The following is a 16392-nucleotide window of genomic DNA, read 5'->3' on the forward strand; positions in this document are numbered from 1 at the left end:
AAATGACGAGTTAATGGGTGCAGCACACCAACATGGCACATGTATACATATGTAACAAACCTGCACGTTGTGCACATGTAGCCTAGAACTTAAGATATAATAAATAAATAAATAAATTACATGAAACATTAAAAAAAGTTATTGTCTTTATAGTAATAAAAACTATTTCTTATATGCAAAAAAAAAAACTATATCTATTTTTATGAAGTTCATTACTGCCTTTTAAACTGTTCAAATATATTTTGGGACACCTTGAAAATTCCTTTCTGAAAGACTTCTGGTTTGATGTGTTACACAAGAATCCCAGCTCTAGGTACACTTTTTCACTGGGCTTGAGAAAGACATATTGTTCAATATGATTTAAATTACTTGTGAGTATACACAAAGAAAAAAAAAAAACAAAAACTAGTGTTTTCTGTTTAGTGCCTTTACATTCTCTTTTATACCACTATTAAAAAATTAAAAGTATGACAATGTTTTCCAATACTTAAATTTTTAATTCACAAAGTACTATTTTATTCAATTTAATTGCATATTAGATGTACCTTTTGAGTTACATGCAATAGAAAATGTTTTTTAAACATTCCTATATGGACATTTTGTCCTATTTACACAGTACAGAAAGCCCTCGATGAGAATTTAGGCACATATGCTTACAAAGGAAAACATTATAATTATTAGAAAGTATGACAAAATAAATCCATGATCCTTGATTTAAATAAAACTAAAGATTGTGATCATATTTCTTTCTTTGAAGGTAAAAGACAGTTAATAAAATGCTATAGTTATAAACATTACATGCTATGATTTTGCACCATTAAATAGTATTACAGTTACATATGTAATAAATCTAACATTGTGCTACATTATTTTCTAAAGTAAATTAAAAATTAAATAGCAAAGTCAGTTTTTATAAACAAAGTTTTTAAACGTAATAAGCCAACACATAAAAATAATAAATTTAGTGTTGCAGATTAATCGTGTGATTAAAAGTAATTTTGACAATGTTATTCATGAATTATTTTCACTGACTTCATAAGCAAATGTTATTGTAAAAGCACAATCACACATTCATGATTCACTGAGAATCACACAGACATTATTATTATGATACATGAATCAGAAGATATGCAAGTCCAAAGAATTCTCCAGTGCATTCCATAGGCCAGCAAAAACATGACTTTCTTTGACAGCTTCTCTTACAATTTGTGAATGATACTTTTGAATGCCAGTAAATTCCAACCTGTTAGATGCTTCTGGAGATTAACAAAACTTTAAGCTTACTAAACTGTCTCATTACAGGCAGTTTATATAGTGAGACTCACCTGACATTTACTTAAAATGGCTATTTCCCTATGTTTACTAAAAATGGCTATTTCTCTGAAAGTTGATTTTTGTCATTTACTTGTTGCAGATGCCACTGCTGTGTCTAGGGCAGACGATCCATAACATACTTAAATGCTCTCTGCAGGCTAAATGTGTGACCAGAGAGTATTTTCTGCCTGTTGTCCTGGTGAAATCATAAATAGCACCTTCTTTCACTTTCAGTGGTGGGATGATAAATTTTAAGGCCACTCTCCAATTTATATGTAAAATTACAAAAAAAAGAAAAAAGAAAGAAAGAGTTCTAAGGCAAATAAATGTGTCCTGATTCCCCAGCACCAATATAGTGATATAAGAGTGGCAAAGCATGGGTTCCATAAAAATTCCATGGAATTTATGATATAATTGACCAGTTGAAAGTAATAAAATTGATATTAAAAAATACAGATTACAGATAATAGCCTCGTTTTCTAAGAAGCATGTAATTTGCAGGCCAAAGCTGTTCAACATGGTGGTTAATCCTAGGTTCTTCAGGAGGACTCCGTGAATGTGAATCTCAGCTCTAAACACTTACAGACAGAGTGACTTTAGGCAGCTTACCTAATCTCTCTAAGCTGGAGTTTCCTCATTTATAAAAAAGTAGATATTAACTGTTTTTACAGCATAGGACCATTGTGTGGATTAAATGAACAAAACACGTCAAAGCATTTTGTACAGTGCCCATCATATGCCATGTACTAAATGTCAGTTATTATTATCCTTAGTGAAGCAGAATTTAATTGGTAAACAGGGCATGTAACTGACCTTCTGGATACAGTGCAGATACATTCCTAAGTATCATATGAAAGAAGGACCCCCAGTTCCATTTTCTTTTTCTCAGTACTAGAGTAGGATAAGTTCATGGTTAATTAATAAAAATCAAAACAGACATTACATAAATCTGTATAACTTAAGATTCTAAAATAATTGAATCATACTTCTATTTTTCATTCATTCAATAAGTATTTATTCAGAATGTAGTACAAATAGATCACTTTGCCTTTAATTAATACTGCGACACATACTTGAACTTATTTCCACCTATACATGAACAACGCTAATGAGGAATAAGTCCCCAATTCTTTGCATAAATTTGTTCAATTAGACAAAACGAAAGATTTCAGTGATCAAAACCAAACTATGAAACTGTGAAAATAATTATACCTTTTAAGATTAAATTTTGAATTGGATCTGAGATATTCTGAAGTATACTGGCAGGGGAAAGTGGAATGAGGTTAGGGAGTGAACACAAAACATCAACTCTCTACAGTACGATGTAAAGGAACACAATCGCTAAATTTCGGGGGGAACAGATACAGGGTCTTCCTCTGTCTCCCAGGCTGAAGTGCAGTGGCAATCACAGCTCAGTGCAGCCTCAAACTCCTGGACTCAAGTAATCCTCCCGCCTCAGCTACCCAAGTAGCTGGAACTACAGGGAAGTACCATGCCTGGCTCATTTATTTTTTATTTTTTGTAGAGACAGGGTCTTACTCTGTTGCTCAGGCTGGTCTCAAGTTCCTATCCTCATGTGATCCATCCTCCTTGGCCTACCAAGGTTCTGAGATTATAGGTGTGAGCCACCATACCTGGCCTAAAATTCTTTACATTTAAAATCAATGCATTATTAGAATAAAGGATAAAAATAAGGTTTGCATTTGTACTGTCCATGAAACATGAAGAACAAGGGAAATTTAAGTAAGTTGAATGCAACATAATCTGTGTAATAGTTTAGGAATTAGAACTCCTTTTGCTCACAAGACATTAATTCATTATTAAAGAAAATATGACTGGACCTTTATACAATTCTATGTTTTTTTCAAAGTAAAAGAAGCAAATACTGAAGTTATAAAAGCTTGGTTTTCTTTATAATTTTTTTTTTCAATTCTGATTTGTCAAAATTTAGGTTGTTTTTCTAAGAATAAGTAGAAATTTACAAAATTTAATTTTTATTTATACATTCATCCATTCAATACACATCTCAAGACATCTCTATTGCACCCTTTCAGTGGTAGTTACAGGACAAAGAAAGAAAATAACCCAAGAGAGAGAACAACAAATGTGTATTTATAACACAGAGTAATAAACACAAATAAATGTGGAGTTATTTAAGCATGTAAGATGGTAATTGCTCTACTAGGTATGGGGGCTTCTCTAAGACACAAGATCAGATTCAAGTCTTGAAAGATAACCTGGGGTTAGTCAAGCAGGTGGAAGTGTGAAGAGCACTTTCTGAGCGGAATCTCCATGTGCCAAGTCTAGTTCAAGAGACTGGATAGAGATTAGCAATTTGGAGAATGCAATATTAAGAAATGGCAAAGGTGACCCTACAGAGATTCCAAAGTTGCACAGTGAGGTTTGTGTTTGAGAAAGTGGACTCAGGCAGCCATGTAAAAGAGGGATTAATAGAAAAGGAGACTGAGGTAGGAAAATCAAGGCATTAGCTGTTGCAGCTGGTGAGGGCAGAGTTGGGGAGGCAATGGGGTGGATTCAGGAGCTATTAAAAAGGTCAAAGGAGCGACCCATAAGTGTTAATTAACACAGAAGAAGAAAATATCACAATGAGTTATAGATCGGGGTCTGAGAAGCTAGATGTTGGAATAATAACAAAGAGACTGCAAAAGGAGATTTACACTTTGGCAAAAAAAATGTATATGAAAGTATCTGGGAATTTTATGCCATCATTAAATCTACTTATTATGCTGAAAATCCTTGTTAGCTGGAAAGACTAAGAGAATTACCCAAGGTGCCTAATATATAAACTTGGAGTAGTTTTCCTACTTCAGCTTTTATGTAGCTTATTATTTGCAGTCAATTTACAGTTGGTCAGTATTAGTTAATCCATTTATCATCACTATAAGATTGGTTAACGGAAGCAGATTAAAATCCAACACTGGCAATTTTCTAGAAGTCCTCTAGAAAGACTATAAAAAGCCAAACATCAACTTTAATTTTTGAGTACTTTTCCTATTTAAGGTTACTGAAATAAATTATTTTTGCTAAAACAAACAAACAAACAAAAAAACCGTATTGCCAATTAAAAATTCAATTTACTATAGAAATATTTCTGATTATTTTACCTTCGGGAAGCAATGCTTCTTGCTTGAAAATTGTATCAGCCTCAATGGTTAGTGGTGGCAAAATGGAAGAATGCATACTCAGATGGGCTACACATTTGTTGGGCTACACATTTGTTTCCTTGTGTTCTATATTCCCAGTCACAAATATACTGCTTTGAATTGCATTTAGTCAAACAGCAGATTTGACTAATATTTCCCTGAATTCAAATAGTTTAGATTAATTAAGCTGATTGGTTATCTACCATTATATACATATCACCCAAGTAATGTCAAAATAATAATTAATTAAATTAAAATAAATGCATGGACCTGAGACCAGAATAAAATGAAAACCAAGAATAAAATGAAGTTTGCCATTACTGGGATGTATTCAAGTTCAGCAAACTTATATGTGTAGTTAGGATGCTTTACAACAAAATATTGCATTTTGTTATACCAACAAAGAATTGACCAGCTTCCAAGTCACTACCTTATGTATATTATTCATACTAGTAATAATGGTAAACATTAGTGATATAATTTTCACTACCAAAATTTTATTATATTTTTCTTAGCCAATACATGGAGTAAATTTTTATAAAGTATTTCTTTTCAAATCATTGAAGTCCTCCTCCCCAACCTTTAAATCCCCTAGTCGCCAAGAATCTTGGGTTCTACACCACCACTCTTTGCTTCTATTCTTAAAGTTATTGCCCTGCGAGCAGTGGAACACCGCACCCACCAGCTCCAAGGCTACATCATGGTCATTTACCTTATCTAGCATCCTGTGGCATGATTTTAGTATTTCATTCAAGCACTGACAACTTTTCATGTCGATTCAGATTTTATAAGATTTGATTACAGTGAGTTTATAAAATATTTCAGTTATATACGCAATAGAAACAATGCATTCTATTTTTGAAGATAAGTCTAAGGCATTCACAGCAATAAAAAAGAAGTACTTTAGTACTTCTGGACTTCAGTCAAGGGAATTATTATTGTAAAGCACTAATAATACAAGTTTAGATATCTAACCAGCCATAGATACCAGGAAGCCAGGTGTTAAATCAAAGACACCAGGAAACCATGAGCCACAAAAGCATCAGTGTAGCACTGTTTTAGGTATTACAATTATATGGACCTGTACTCTAAAACATAAACAATGGTGTACCTTATGAAGTTTGAAACCCTAATTAAAGACTAAGAAGCACTTTAGCCTGGTGGGGAGAGTAGTGGTTATGAGTGGAATAAAGACTGGAAAATTTGCTTTTGTAGTGACAGAGCTTTAGAGCAAGCACAGTTTTATTTATTTGCCTTAAGCCAATATTTCTGGATAAAAGGTATGTTTTTCTTGTAGAGATTGTAGAATAACTATGATTAGCAAAGGCAGAAAGTATTCAACTTAGTAAAGACCTATTTTTTCACTATCCCAGAAAGATGACCTTTACATAAAAATTGTTACATATAGTTCCATAGATACTAATAATAAGCATGATTTTGTAAAAAAAAAACTTTCTAAGACAAATGGCAAAGGCTTTCTTTTTCATGAATTCTTTGGTTATAAACAGGTTTTCAGTGATTTTTGTTCTATGAAGTATTAAGTGATTCTGTTATCTGTTCCGTGCGTCCTCTGAAGACCACAATATAATTAATTTTATTCTGGTCTAACATATTTATTCTGATTTACATTGCTTTTATGTAACATAATTACAGAATGAAAATATACCTTTAGATCTGAGATAGCATGTATTATTGATGAAGCTCCTGCTGAGCATGTTGCATAAGCGTTTCATCCTTTTAAAACCAAAAACTCAGAGGTTCTTAACAGGAAGGATAAACAAAGCTGAAATACAAACTCTGTATATCTTCCAATGATTCTCGACATGAGGTTTTGCATTCACTGGCCCAGAGATTCCTGAGTTAAATAAAGCATAATCAAATATAATTAGTATATTCTGGTTACTTTATAGTAACTTACTATCACTTTAGCAAAGCAAAAAAATACTGGGAAGTGAGGGATCCAATCTACTGCCAAAACAAAGATCTCCTACTCTAATGTTGATGAACTAAAATTTTTGAATCTAATCAGCAAAGAAAGTTAGCATATTGTATGCATAAGTTTACACCTCCAAATATATGGGAATATATGAAACTAAAATAACAGAAAATCCAGAAAATTTGAGAGGAAAACAAATACAGCTACATGAAAAACTGTAAAAGAAACTAGCCCATGGTGATAAAATAAAATATGTAGCCAGTGCAAAAGATTTACTTCTATATTGGTTGCTATGTGTCCTCTGGTGGAAAAGGATTTATTTTTGTATAACTGTACTGTATATTTTCCCCTATAATAGTGTAAACAAGCATATTTGAGCACATTATAAATGACCAGATCTTTTATGGAACTAAAAAAAAGTAACTGATTTATAGGTAGCCTATGTATATTGAATTTTACCTTTTATTTGGAATATCATTCAGAAGTAACTTACATTTTTTCTATGCCTGGGGACATTATTTTCTATACCATTGCTATCATCTGATTTCCTGTACAGAAAACAAAAAAGAAAATTACTAAATGTTTGTATTATATAAAATTAAGTAAGTACATCACTGATATGGCTATCAGGTTAAAATGTAAAATGTCAATACAGACAGAATTCTTTCTTCCTAAAAATATTTTACTTACAATGTTGAATTTATTTTTATGGCATTGCTTGAAGAGGAGCTGTAACCACAAATGACAGTGATAAAGGCTTGATTTTATACACAGGGAGAATTGCTTCTGCCCTAGCATGAGTGAGGACTTGGGCATAAAGACCATAACTTATGTGTTGTTTTGAAAACATGCAAGGTAATAGCCAATTAGGAGGTCAACCAACATGTGTGATATTGGTGCTATACATTTGTGTGCTTATTACACTGAATTAGAGGTTAAACATGGTTCTTTTTCCACCCAAAGTTTATCACAGCAGGACTACAAATGTGGGCCTCAGATTCTAAAGATTGACTAAAACTAAATAACCAGTATGCATAATGAATACATTGCCCTTCAAGGTCTTAGGGGCAGGCTTCAATTATCAAATCATAATGCATATCATAAGACACAAGACAGTGTTACTTATAATTAACTGATAATATTTTCTAAAAAAAAGAAATCCCACCTGAGTGCTTCTTTTTCTTTTGTGTGTACTCTTCAGAAGCAGAATAATGGCCACTAAAAAACACCTCAGCAACTATTTCAAGAAATTGTTTAAGGGGCACCAAAAAGCTCATTGTTCTGAATGAGTTCAAGTGCCCTTGATATTTGTATACAATCTAAAGATAGTGAAATAACCTAAAGATAAGAAAAACTAAACACCTTCAGTGATCCTTATGGTGCTGTACAAGATGAGCAAAATGATGTACATTAACCCAATTTTCAGAAAAAAAAATTCATCTTTTACACTATAGATTGAATCTATTTTACATTGTTCAGAAGTGATGGTCCATTCCACACTGTTCTGGCACCATCCTTTCAGAGTGTGTTTTAGATCAGAATGCAACCTCCAAATGTGAGCTCAGAGGAATGGTTAGAGACAGTGGGAGGCAGAGCTCAGAGAATAAAGGAACCCGAGCAAGGTTCTGTCTTCAAATATGTCAGTGACTGTCATGTTTGTTATATGATGCTAAGAAAAAGAAAAACGCCAACACATGGAAATAGGAAAGATTAAAAGTTCAAATCAACATAAATGTCTACGCTCTCCAGAAAGAGAACGGATTCCTTTGGGAGAGATACGATTCCCTTTCAACTATAGGAGTCTATGATTCTAAGACAATGCTGCTTTTCTCTATCTGGTGTTATAGGATTTCTGATGTAGTTATCTTGTGCCCTTAACTTGGAAGCTCATATCATACTGGTTTATTTTACCAGCCTATGTGAACTGAGTGAACATGATTATTTGAATAATGTCTACAAACATCTAAATGACAACTGTCTGCTCCACTCCTGCTATTTGTGCCTGTAACACTCACTCCATAGAGCTCCTGTTGGCTGATAAACTCTAAGTGCCATTTTGTGTTGGTAATAGTTGCTCAGGCCTTCCACTTCTCAAGTTTCTTGCAGCAACTTTAATCTAGCCTCGTTTTCCTGGCCCCCAGCCCTTGGCTCTATTGTTCAGGCGTTAATCCCAGTGTTAGGCACCTCTGTCACTGGCCTCCGTACTCAGTTCTCTGGTTTGGAGGAATTCGGAACGCCCATCTTTGCCAAACTAAATTACATCCCTGGTGATTTTATTTCCAGACCTCCTCATGCTTAACTCTAAACAAAGGCTGTGTAAGAGAACCTGTGGCACAATTTGTGTTCTCTGAATAACTGATAGCATTCTAGGCCAGTGATTTTCAACAGACAGAGGATCAAAACCATTTGTAGATGTTTTCAAGAAATACAGATGCCATAGCCCCAACCCAAGAGGTTCCGATCCAGGAGATTCAGCAAGGTCTGAGCAACTGTATTTTTAAAGAGACTCTTAAGTGATCAAAAATAGCCAGGCTTGAGAACCATTGCTTTAAAAAAATAATATGAAATACTTCCTGATGGTTACTGTACACCTTCTGTGCACCAAAACCTATGCTACACATTTACACATATATAATATTCATTCCATCCAACAAGCTCATATGGTGAGTACTATTATTAAATCCATTTTGTAGAGAAGAAAGCTGAAATACAGAGAAGTGCAGGTAGTAGGTGATGAAGAAGAATTCTCACGGAGGCAGGCAGACGTGGAATGCCACTTTTCACCACCACATAGACATATACAGAAAATACTCCTCTGCCTTTTTTCCCCCTAACTGCAAATATTTCATTCAATTTTATATTTCCCTGTATTTTACTCAATTGAAAATTAATCTGTAAAAAATAATACTTACAGCTGTTCAATCTGCTCAAATTCTTTCCCCTCATCTGTGTAACAAAAGAAGAATTTGACTATGAAGTTGGTTTGTCATTTTTATGGAACATATATGCTCAATTAAACCTCCTTCCTAAGTAAGAAAGTACTATGCTGCTTCTCCTGTTTGGAATAAAGGAGAGACATGCTACCTTAGACACCTACATCTTCATCTGCACTATAGACCTTATCTGCATTTCTGATCAAACATAGTTTAGTGGCTTGGTATTTTCAAAAACATGACTGCTTAGTTTGTCATTACTTAAATCATTAAAAATTTAGTATAAAATCAGGAAAGAAAATAGGATGTAAGGTCAATTTTCTTGAGGATTATTGCTTTATCAACCTGTAACCCATCAGGCACAGGCTGCAAAAATAGGAAATGACAGGACAGTCTCTCTTCAATAAGAACTCTGGAATGGTTAATAAAATATTTTTTTAAATGATAATCTAAGTGAAAGAAAAACTGTTTCTTTGAGACTTTTTATATTAAGCTACCATAGATTTTTCTAATACTCCAGGGCCAGAATACATATCACCTAACTGGTACTTAGGTACCAGTAGCACCAAAAAAAAAAAAAGGCGGGGGGGAGGGTAGGGGTGAGGTGGGAAAGAGAAAGAAAAAAGGCACTTTTATTTTCAGGAATTGAAACAGGAAGACCATTGACACATGTTTCTAGCTCACTGTCACCATTGTTGTAAACCTAAATACTGCTCCAAGTAAGAAAATGAACATTTTCCCCCAAAATCCTAAAGTCATTGCAATGTATCAAATCATAATCCATATAAGTAAATGATACTTATAATTAACTGATAATACTTTCTAAAAAAAAACAAAACACAAAAAGTAATCCCACCTGAGTGCTTCTTTCTCTTTTGTGTGTACTTTTCACAAAGCAGAATGGTGGCCACTAGAAGAACCACCTCAGCCACTATTGCAAGAAATGGTTTGAGGGGCACCAAATAGCTCAGCACCACAAGCTCAATGTGTTCTTCGCTCTCGCCTAATTGGAATAGTGCATGGCACCAGTAAGATCCCCCATCTTCCTCCAAAAGTTGTGTTATCTTCAGCTTTGTTTCATTAGCATATGTTCCATTGATCACATATTTATTCATTTGAACACCAACAGGAACCTAATATAAAGAGACATTAAAATCCATTCCTATCGTAACACATAAAAGATACATGATGCAGTTTCTGAGTGAAAGCTATAAGATAATGCCAACAATATTGCTTACTAGAGAAAAGCATATTAAAATGTATGAGAGGTTATCTATAACAGACTTAAGTCTTATCAGAGTTTGATCTCCCAGGGAACAAAGAAAACATGTATACATTGCTATAAGGATTTAGCAGTGAATGTTTAAAACTACAAAGAAGCAAGTAGGTCATCATGGCTAAATATTATAGAAGAACTAAAAACAGAAAAATCCCAATCACCTGAGTCTCACATTTCTATCCTTGACTAGTGCTTTAGTCAAAGTACTTTTTCCTTCACAAGCACAGGAACATATTTAAACAACTACCACCCTGGAAGCTACTATTTCTGATCATTCCTATAAAGGAAAATTGCTCACTCCGACAATGTGATTTCCCCAGGCTAGAAATGAAGATGAAACTTTCAGGCCTTTGGAGCTGATGTAGATAGAATGGAGGGGAGCCCCTGTGAGCCTGGGATCCAAAGTGAACTGCACACCTTCTGCCTTTTCATATCTGAAATTTCTTTCTCTCTCAGGTAAGCTGGCTTCTAAGAGTTGCTGGGTTTTCCACAGACTCACAAGGTGACATACTAAGCTATTTGGGGCTGTTTTATTTAATCTATTTAAATTAAATTTTATTCCCAAGCCACTTGATGCTTTCCCTGCTCCATCACTCAACCGCACTGTTCAATAAATGGTAATTTGCATACAAATATTCTCAGAGCTTATCAAAGGAAGAACTATCTGTGACTATATTATTTTTGCAAAAAAAATTACAGCAACCTGGCACCATATGCACAGCACTGCCTGGGATGTTTGGTACAGATTGGTCAGAGCTAATCAATGAAAGTACCATATTTTTAATAAGTACCCAGCTGATTCTGATGCACATGGTTGGTCTACATTTTGAAAAGGCATTTGTGCTCAAGTTTTGACCTGCCCCCTGTTCCCAAAACTTTTCTCACACCCTAATATGACTCATGCTTAGAGTCAAATTAAGAAGATAATGATTAGTATAGCAATGGACAGAAGCACCAGTACGTCTAAAATGACATTTTCAACATCTGATATAATTAGATGAAGGCTAATGTTTTTCACGTATTGTCGTACCATATACAGATCAATAAATAAAGCTGTGTATTTCAAATACCACAGTTGACATTTGTTTTTACAAAATTACACTTTTTAAAAAAAATTACATGTACACAATGATTGCCTTTCCTCATCATCCATCAGAAGACAAGCAGGAGTAGGAATGGCTTCAGTCTGCATCTACGGGATTTTGTTGGAGCTATTTCATTGAAAAACTGAACCTGTTAGCACAGAATAAGTCATACTCCCTTCTGAGTCATTTATCTGCCATCCTTCAATAGTCTATAATAACACTAAGTTTGTCTAAGAAAGAATTTAATATTTCATTGTAACATCTACACTGTCTCACATGTTCCTTCTACAATTATAGCTTGCCTTTAATGGGACTTTAAATTATAATGCTTATTAGTGCCAGGGCAAAGGAAGGGTGCCTCCTAAAGGACAATGTCCTAAATTTTCCTGCCATTAGAGGATATTTGGGGAGAAGAAAGGAAACCAGAAATTATTTACAAAATATTCATGTTTTTCTTAATATCAGCTCTCTGAATAGTGATTTCTGTTAGTAAAAACGGAATTAAAACTATTTGGCTTCTCGCAGGTATCTTGAAAAGGCCAATGACAATTACTGATAAAATCCAAGATGTAATATTAAGTTACAAGTTTTCATTATTTTCTCAAATAGTGCCATTATTTTCCATTCTATCACAGATGTTTCAGGAGACAGAATCTCAAAAAGGTGGCTAGCGTTTTTTCTAGTTACTTTCATGGAATGATTTTTAAAAAGAATCTTTTCTAATGGAGTTATTTCTTTTTTTTTCTTTTTTTTTTTTTTTTTTTTTTTTTTTGAGACAGAGTCTCGCTCTGTCGCCCAGGCTGGAGTGCAGTGGCCCTATCTCGGCTCACTGCAAGCTCCGCCTCCCGGGTTTACGCCATTCTCCTGCCTCAGCCTCCCGAGCAGCTGGGACTACAGGCGCCCATCACCGCGCCTGGCTAGTTTTTTGTATTTTTTAGTAGAGACGCGGTTTCACTGTGTTAGCCAGGATGGTCTTGATCTCCTGACCTCGTGATCCGCCCGTCTCGGCCTCCCAAAGTGCTGGGATTACAGGCTTGAGCCACCGCGCCCGGCCTCTAATGGAGTTCTTTCTAAACTAGGCAACTATACACAAAATGTAATTTCTTTTCAAAAAATGTAATTAAATTGTTAAACCTAAAAAACAAAGTACCAGCTAATGAAACATTAAGAGTATCTTCATATATATAATGTAAACATGCCAAAAACCATCAAATGAAAACTCCGTTTGTCACTGCTCTTTCTTTATGAACATAAGCTAAAGAACAAGATAACAAAAGTATAAATCATCTTAGGAATGTTGAGTCTGTTACAATCTTGTTATTTATTAAATAAATGTTTTTTGTTGTTGTTGTTTTCTTCAAATCAAGGAACTATCTTACCTTTATACTCCCATTAGTACTGTACCAGGTCCAATTTAAAGGAAAACAATTTTGACATTTACATGTCAAGACAGTAGAATCCCCTACATAAGAGATCAATGGCTTGTTTTTCCCATGAAGTTCAGGGACTGAGAATAAAATAGAGAAATGTATGTTACTGAGTTTAGGAAAAGGAAATGCATTAAATGTGCAGATACTGTCTCCTTTCATTTTTTCATTACATTATTTTATATACTTTCAGTTATATATAAATGAAACTAATTTATACTGTTAGGGTGTAGTTAGCAGTAACAATAATAGTAGATAGATTCAATATAATTGTCTCCAATGTATAGAAATGGAAGGTCTTCTACTACTGAGCCTAACAATAAAAGTATTGTTCCTTTTTGGATAAGTTACATGTTTTGGATAAAAAAAGAGGCTTCAAGTTTTCAAACCCCTGTTCTTTCTTCCCACTTACTAAGCTACCTTAGAGTAATTATTTTCTTCAAAGTTTTAACCTCAGATAGCCTTTCAGTGAGAAGATAAAATTTCCAGGATAGGAAATCTTTAGTTGATACTAACTTATTAAAAGCCAGCAAAGAGTTAGAGAAGGTGGGAACAAGGAACAAAGGAAAATTAACAGAAAGTGAACAGTGTAAAACAGAAAATAGGATTTAAAAATGATTTCATGTGATTTTGTAAAAAATATATATACACTAATATCCATTATGATAAATTTCCTAGTCAAGGAAGTTTGAAGTAGATTCCATTAGAAACAGAATACAAATGAGCATTGAATTTAGAAAAAAAATAAGTTTTAAGGATGTAAATAACTTGGTAAAGAATAGTAAAACATAAGAGCATAAACAGTACAATGAAAAGCCTACATGGTGCAATCAGTTCCTTTTGATTGACCTAGAAGGATGCATTATAGAAGGTACACTTACACTGAAGATATAGACTCATCAACTAAGATTATTTTAATTTTTTTCTTTTACTTCTTCAAATTTTAGCAGGTTTTTGCATTTTTTGGTTTTGTATGTCTGTGTGTGTGCCATATGCATGTGTCTGTGTGTTTACTTTTTTCATTTATATGTTTAGTTTGCCAGTAAGGAAAGAATGGATGAAATCATGTCAACTAAAGACCTGCAGATAAGCAGAGATTGGAGCTTTGCTAAAATAGGGATTCTTTGCGGAAGTCACAAGGTTCCCTATAACCTGAAAGGAAGAGCAGCCACACTTCTTGACTTCCACGTGAAGAGGCACAAGATGCATTAGTGCATTACAAGGGCAACGACCTCTACGGCCCTGTTAGGCTCACCTTAAAACAAATGCTGCTTTGGAGTGCAGGCTTTGTATTAGACACTAGGGAGTTAAGGACACAGTTTCCACTTTCTCAGGTTGTTTATCTCTCAGATATCCTATTTCTCAATCTCCATGTTTCTTTCCGGCAATTGAGTCATGCTTTAGAGGAAAATATGTGTTGAAATAGGTTCAAAATACCGAAATTTACCCACAGGCTAAAAATAAAATGTGGAAGAAAGGTAATTCTTGGGGAAAAAAACGGCAGAATATACACTGTTTTTCAGTATTCTTCGAAGAGCCACCTGCTTGGGAAGCATACTGGAAGCTGCAAGGGGCTTTTCAAGAAAGTTGAGTATTCTATGAGATTTGATGAGGAACATATGATTATGTTATTAAACCATCCCAACTAAATATTAAGATCAGGCTGTAAATTGCAGGAAACTGACAATGACTGAGTGACAACATGGAAAAGCTGAAACCAAAATTCTGTTTTCTTGCCATCTCTTCAGTTTTCTTGATTATCCCCTAGAATAATGACTAAAATACCATAAACCATGCTTTTGTTCTGCTATATATGGCTAATAACAGCAGTGTGGATTTAAATTACAAAATGCACTATGTTCAGGGAACATGACATTTGTTTGAACTATTCTGGGATTTGGGGCCACAGCTTATGTTTGGAAATATTGATTAATATAACGACAGTGAGACAGTATTCTAATGTGCCCTGTTGACCTTTTAAGCGTTTGAATAAAATGGGATGCATAAGAGTGCTGCGGTTGGAATAAACCAGGTTTGAAGGTGGTGAAATTGCTGATTCAGGCTAGTGTCTAGGAAGACGGGGTTTGGATATACCCAGTGAAAGTAACAGCTCTCTGGAGTTGTAAAACTGGAAACTAAATTCATATATTCATGAACTGGAACAAACTGGCCTAAATGTCATATTGGTTCAAAGACTTTTAGGTATCACCAAATTAGGAAAAAACATTACTTCATATAGTAAAAAAATGCTAACTATACTTCAACATTGGGATCCAGAGCTGAAGTCCCAGCTGATTCTATTATGCTACCTTTTCATACTTTGTATAGTTGAGCTATGACAGGCTTCACTGCATTTGGTACTATCAAAATCTCATCATGACTTCCAAAAAGTTCTTGTTCTTTACCAATTATATTTCTGCATACTTTCTACTAAGAGACTGTAACAATGATAAATATTATGGAAGCTTTCAGCAACCACCCAGAATATTTGACCCACTACTGAGAAACACTATAGACCATCACTCATCTTTCTCTTTCTTGGGTGGCAAGTAATCAGCAACATATTAGCAGTCACAAACTTCCACTGTACACTCTTGCTGTCTCCTCTGTCCTGGCATCAACAGTGAAAAACAAAATCAGCAGGTTTTTGTGCACTGAGCTAATCATAATCTTGAGGGATGTTTACAACCTTGTAGTAGTAAACCAACCAGCACCCATAAAGACAGCACCAGGGGCTTTGCTGATGAATTGTTCTGAAGACACAGGCTCATGCACTATAGGTGGCTCATGTAGTCAATGGCAGAAAAATTTATCTTTGGTTCAATTTAAAATAGAGAATAAAACAGGCTTTTCATCCACATGCAGTTGTAAGCCTTCTAAGAAAAGATAATTATTATTCTTACGAAAAACCATTAAGTAAACCATATGGAGAAATAATAGGACATTGATAAAAATATACACCATTTTATAAGCCTTTCAGACATATTAACTAACTATAATATGAATAATGTACAGATGTCTTTAAACACTACTCAAGTAAAATTATTTCTCTAAGCAATATTCAATTTTGATGAATTATAGAGAATTTTTATTTTACCAAGGAAGATTTGAAAGGACCCAACTTACTAATTTTCTAAATATTATCAAGATATAATACAGAAGGAGATAGAGACACAAAAAACCCTCCAAAAAATCAATGAATCCAGGAGTTGGTTTTTTGAAAAGATCAACAAAATTGACAGACCGCTAGCAAG

The 16392-nt window shown here is 34.3% G+C and overlaps 1 protein-coding gene across 3 annotated transcripts in view; it reads right to left on the reverse strand.

Annotated features, from left to right (window-relative positions):
• Positions 1–3200: 3200 nt before the first annotated feature.
• Positions 3201–16392, reverse strand: part of EMB (embigin) — a 59345-nt gene continuing 46153 nt past the window's right edge. For all 3 annotated transcript variants that reach the window (XM_011939332.1, XM_011939333.1, XM_011939334.1), the window contains 5 exons: positions 13091–13218; positions 10204–10480; positions 9327–9360; positions 6908–6962; positions 3201–6333 (listed from right to left, as the gene is read on the reverse strand). In XM_011939332.1, coding sequence (XP_011794722.1) covers positions 6316–6333; positions 6908–6962; positions 9327–9360; positions 10204–10480; positions 13091–13218 — 512 coding nt within the window. In that variant the 3' untranslated portion in view covers positions 3201–6315. The remainder of the gene's footprint in view (positions 6334–6907; positions 6963–9326; positions 9361–10203; positions 10481–13090; positions 13219–16392) is intronic.

Source organism: Colobus angolensis, unplaced genomic scaffold (assembly GCF_000951035.1).
Source record: "Colobus angolensis palliatus isolate OR3802 unplaced genomic scaffold, Cang.pa_1.0 Scaffold180, whole genome shotgun sequence".
Taxonomy (NCBI): domain Eukaryota; kingdom Metazoa; phylum Chordata; class Mammalia; order Primates; family Cercopithecidae; genus Colobus; species Colobus angolensis.